Raw genomic sequence first — 2,467 nt, 5'->3', positions numbered from 1 at the left:
AATGTTCTTGTTTCATAGAGTAGATTTGAACACCTGAGGTTTAAACGTCAATATTGTTCAAAAAATTTTTCGCTTGTGGTACCTAATAATAGCACTTGCGAGGACTGACATCCTGTCCAATGTGGCTGCAACCACAATATTTTATTAATCAACAGCCCCAAAATCCAGTCCAAGAGGACCATACAAATCTCTCATTAGTCTCATTGCCTGACACTTTGCATAAACTATATATCAGCTTCCTAGTAATGCTGTGAATGAGTAGTCATGTTCCATTCACCTGAAGTTGTTAGCCCCCTCCTACAAATGAACCGCTCACTGACCAGCACGTTGTGGAGGTGAGGTCTCTGTCTTTGACAATTTTTTTTTTACTGCATCAAGGCAGACACAAAACTTCTGCGCTTTCAGAATACCAATACTTTGAAGAAAAACAAGTGTATGAATAAGTATGAGGGGTTATTCTTAAGAACAAAGAATAAAGTTTCATCCAACCCTTGCTAAATTCTTCCCAAACTCTCTCAGAAACATACATGACATGAACATCTACAGATCACAACTCGCTAAATTACCACAAAACCTTTTGTTCCTGAACAGCTCAAAGAATGACGACTGATGTAATCTAAAATGTTCTATTTCCTCCCTTAACTTCTTGACAGGAACTTGTATGTCCTTCATCTACAGTCATTTGAACAAATCTCTTTTTAACATCCATCACTGATCGGGTTAAAGAGTATTAATTCCCGAATAATGCTACCCATACATTTCTCGCAAAAATGGTGAATATCCAGGAACAAAAAATGATGAAACAGTAAACCACAGCGTTACACTAAAACTAAAAGTACTCACAGAGACAATGTCTGCAATGCACTTGCTTGTGTTTCCCTTGTCATCCTTGATAGTAATTGGTCTGTCCTCTTTAATTCTTTCTAAAGCAGCAGGGCAGTCTAACTAAATGCGAAAAAAAATAAAAATAAAACCATGCGCTGATTTTCTTTATTTGCAAGGCAAACTGGGGCAGGATGTGCAGTCATTTCCTAAACGGAAGACAATTCTAAACCAAACATATTTTGTTACATACAGCAGAAATTCATTTTTATTGAAGTGGATTCCTCGAGAAGATAAAAGGGTTTAACTAAGAAAGATACCCTGATGGACTCTTTGAACATCAATCTCATCTGCTCGCTACATGGGGTCAGATAAGGGTCTCAGGCCTGCAAAATGATGTAGTTTTGTGTATCAAATTATTACTCACTTACCTTCAGTACATCACTAAAAATTGCTGGATATGAGTTTCAACATATATAATAAGAAAATGATACAATTTTTCTTCAGATATGATTTCTTCCACACAAATCAAGTAGAAATTTTTTGTATTTTAATTAGTAATGTTTTGACAGGCACAAAAGTGGAAGAAATCATATCTGAAGAAAAATTGTATCATTTTCTTATTTTGTTTGAAACCTTTCACAAGCACAATGGTCATTCTACAGATAAATCCACCTGAAACTAAGAGCACCAGACACTTACAAACAAGCATACAAGATACCAAAGAGATCGAAATAACAGGTATTGAAAAAAGTCATCATTATTGTAATCCCACCCTCTAAGAATGTAACTTTTTGAAAACAATGAAGTAAACACTTGCATGCCTTGTACTTGTAGGGATTTTCTTAGCGCAAATTCTGGTACTGAACACATCATCGAGGAATAATTTCGAGTGAAAATTCAGAATTGCCACACCAACCCTCAGTCTGTTGTCCCAGTCAGTGACCAACACGTAATGCAGACACAATGATTCCGGACATCATGTGTGTAATAATAATAAAACCTATTCATGTGGAGTTAAGCGAGGGAAATGTGTGGATATTTACAGCAATGTGGTGTTTAGATCAACCATTTTGAGGTTACAGAAACTGCGGTAGCAGTGAAATTTGGTGAGTAGATACCCTTAAGTATTACCAGAGAGGGTTTACAGTAATAGAGAGGTGACACTCGTGGCGCTCCATAAAAACAGTGCATTGTTTCGCATATCGCCCGGCGCCGTGCGCGAAAATACGTACGCGCGGTGATCGCTGCCACGGCGATGCTCAGGGATGCTGTAATGTCATGAGAAAATGTAGTACCGTCTGTAGTTAGTTCACTAGGTTACTAGGCCTATAATAAAGAAGAAGGCCTGTGATTTCTATCGCATATTTTAGGCAACCCCTGCCTCCCTCGGCCATAAACTGTAAGACTTTTTGGGGGGGCTTAAGCAGACCTGCCACTCTATGAAACCCCAAAATCAGGATCTCAGGGAGAAAAAATCGGGATCAACAGCAAATCACTAAGGTGACTGCCAAAGCTGACCTAAAATTTTTCCAGGGGTGTCCATAAATTCCTTGGCCTAAATCTATATATATATATGTCCTCTGGGTGTCTTTGTTTGTTTGCGTGCGTGCGGGTGTGTGTGTGTGTGTGTGTGTGTGTGTGT

The 2,467-nt window shown here is 38.5% G+C and overlaps 1 protein-coding gene across 1 annotated transcript in view; it reads right to left on the bottom strand.

Moving 5' to 3' along the window:
- Positions 1 to 945, bottom strand: part of LOC101857876 (vacuolar protein sorting-associated protein 28 homolog) — a gene marked incomplete at its 5' end in the record, with an annotated part of 36,122 nt that extends 35,177 nt beyond the window's left edge. Inside the window, 1 exon segment of the mRNA XM_013082721.2 lies at positions 844 to 945. Within this exon segment, the coding sequence (XP_012938175.1) occupies positions 844 to 945 (102 nt within the window).
- Positions 946 to 2,467: the final 1,522 nt, after the last annotated feature.

This window comes from Aplysia californica, unplaced genomic scaffold, assembly GCF_000002075.1.
Source record: "Aplysia californica isolate F4 #8 unplaced genomic scaffold, AplCal3.0 scaffold00190, whole genome shotgun sequence".
NCBI lineage: Eukaryota > Metazoa > Mollusca > Gastropoda > Aplysiida > Aplysiidae > Aplysia > Aplysia californica.
Note: the sequence above shows the minus strand (reverse complement) of the source record. Positions and strands in the feature narration are given on the sequence as shown.